Source organism: Vigna radiata, chromosome 3, assembly GCF_000741045.1.
Source record: "Vigna radiata var. radiata cultivar VC1973A chromosome 3, Vradiata_ver6, whole genome shotgun sequence".
NCBI lineage: Eukaryota > Viridiplantae > Streptophyta > Magnoliopsida > Fabales > Fabaceae > Vigna > Vigna radiata.
In genome coordinates, this window is record NC_028353.1 from 8,899,282 (window position 1) to 8,901,640 (window position 2,359).

Here is a 2,359-nt window from a genome sequence, read left to right on the forward strand (position 1 = left end):
TAAGATGGGTCCATAAAGTTTAAGGTGTTGTCAGTGAATATTTTAAAGACAAACTGGTTATAAATACTTATATCCTACTGTATTTTCAAGTGCAGGGGTGTCATATCAACACTCATAAAATAAACAATTATTACATAACCTAAAATATTAACATATTATATTAATAAAATAGTTATGAGGTGGGGTTTTTTCTTTGTTGTTATGTTAAAGAAAGTGTTTTAATATTCGTTATACCTAAAGCTGTTAACCATATATGTGTAGAAATGTTGGTAGAATGAAGAAATGAGAAGAAAAAGATAGGGGACAGAGTTTGTGGCGAGTGTGTGGCCCATCTCCTGATTCTGTGAAGAAAAGGGTTAAATGGAAGCACATGGGTGCATGTGGAATGTGATGGTTAAAGGAAAGGACAAAGAATGTAGTAATTATGTGGAAAGAAGGTGTGGAATTTAGAGAATTGAAAGTTGAAAAATGGAGGAAAGGGTGGTGGGTTAGCCACATGGCATGGGATGTCACTGTGGGAAAAATGAGAGATGTATTGTCAAGGTTGCACGCGTGTCAGGACTCAATAAGTGGAAAAAGGTGTTTAGGCAGAGAGAGAAAGAGAACATTGTCTAGGATCTGACCCATATTTGTCTGTTCCAAGGAGAACAATGTGGATGCAAATACAAAAGGGCAATGACCATTCTAATTCTTCAAAAGCCACGTGAAACCCATTTTCACATACTACTCACTCGCATGCAATGCTATGCAACCCAATCTCATCATCACTCATCTCACGTCTCTCTGTGTGGGACATCCTAATCACATGACATGAATCTCAGGCCACCCGGTTTCAAAACCAAACACTACAAATCTGTCCACATTATTGTGTATGTCTGTAGCAAGAGATTTTTACTAAATTACTCTGAATATGTGTATGAGGAGTAAATGAAGTGAAAAGTGGTTTTAGCTAGGGTGCCCCTCCATTTCCTCTGCTACTGCTACTGCAGACAAGTGTGCAGGTCTTAATTTGTTTCTCGTCAATAATTGAGAACCTGTTAATACTATATCCCAGGCTTCAAAAGATATACCATATCATAGTACTAATACTATATAACAGTATAAGACATGTCTTATTATTCTCGATTATAACTTCCTCAACTGAAATAATAAAAAAATGGAGAAGAGGAATTTAAAGCTGAAAACCAATAAAAACGATATATAAACATATATAATAAACAAAAATAGGAACACTAAAAAACAAAGTAAGTCAACTCAAACGGAGAGGAGCGGGGGGCGAGGGGCCGCCGGCGAGAAGGTCGGCGAGAGCCGTCATGGCTCGCACTTGCATCTCCAAGGCAGAGATATAATCACCGGCTTCTTCTAGAAGCTTCGGGAACGACACCCTCCGACAACCAGGGACTAACCGTCCGAGAGAGCGCGCTTTCTTCTGCAGCGGCGGGGCCGTTCTCCGAATCTCCGGCGTCCTCTTCTTCATCAATCCAGCGCGGGACTTCCTGGCCTTCATGTGGTGCCTCCCCTTCCACCGGCCAAACGGATTTGCGAGAATCGCGCGGCTCCAGCGAGTTCGGCCTTTGGCCGTGGCGGCGAGGGCACGGTCGGCGGCTGCGCGGATATCGCTGGCAGCGGAAGGGCTGCTACGGCGGAGCGCGTGGAGGAGATTGGTGGCGTAGATGCGGTGTTCGGTTTGGGAGGTCCATGGAGAGGGAGCGGAAGCGTGGTGCGGGAGTTTGCGGCGCTTCTTGTGATTGGATTGTTGCGATGACGTAACAGAATGGAGGTTGGGGTGGAAAGACGCCATGAGAAGAGAATGATGGAGAGAAGAGGGATATGATTGGAATTGTTTTTGAAAATAGAGAAGGTGGAAGCGATGATTGACTGATCAGAAATTGCAAGAAATGGAATTCATATTTGAACGAAGAATGAGCGAAGAAGATTATGATATTAAGGTGGGTGGGTGCATGAGAGAGAGAGAATAAAAGAGAATTCACGAGGATCCACGCGTCCTTCTCTTTACTTTTCATTTCTTTTACTTTCTCTAAATTTTGGTTGCGTTTCAGAGTATAATTTGTAATTTCCGTTTTTACCCCTGCTATCTTTCCGTCGGTTTTGAAATTTGCAATGCAGTTCTTAAGTTTTATTTTACAGTTTGATATGTATAATTTTTTGACAAAGTGATGATTGATTTGCCTTTTTCTTTTTAAGAAAATAACATTTTTTGAGTTGTATGGGTTGGAGAAGGAGAAAATGGGGCGAGTAGGTAAAGATTTGAAAGTTTGACCGATAACAAATGAGAGGGAGATAGTGACGTGACGACATGGCATGTTGGATAAGGAAAATTTAGGTATATTTGACTTGA

The 2,359-nt window shown here is 41.6% G+C and overlaps 1 protein-coding gene across 1 annotated transcript; it reads right to left on the reverse strand.

Annotated features, from left to right (window-relative positions):
- Positions 1 to 1,093: 1,093 nt before the first annotated feature.
- Positions 1,094 to 2,107, reverse strand: LOC106757439 (transcription factor bHLH149). The gene has a single exon (XM_014640110.2). The coding sequence runs from the start codon at positions 1,799 to 1,801 to the stop codon at positions 1,250 to 1,252; it is 552 nt and encodes a 183-aa protein (XP_014495596.1). The 5' UTR covers positions 1,802 to 2,107; the 3' UTR covers positions 1,094 to 1,249.
- Positions 2,108 to 2,359: the final 252 nt, after the last annotated feature.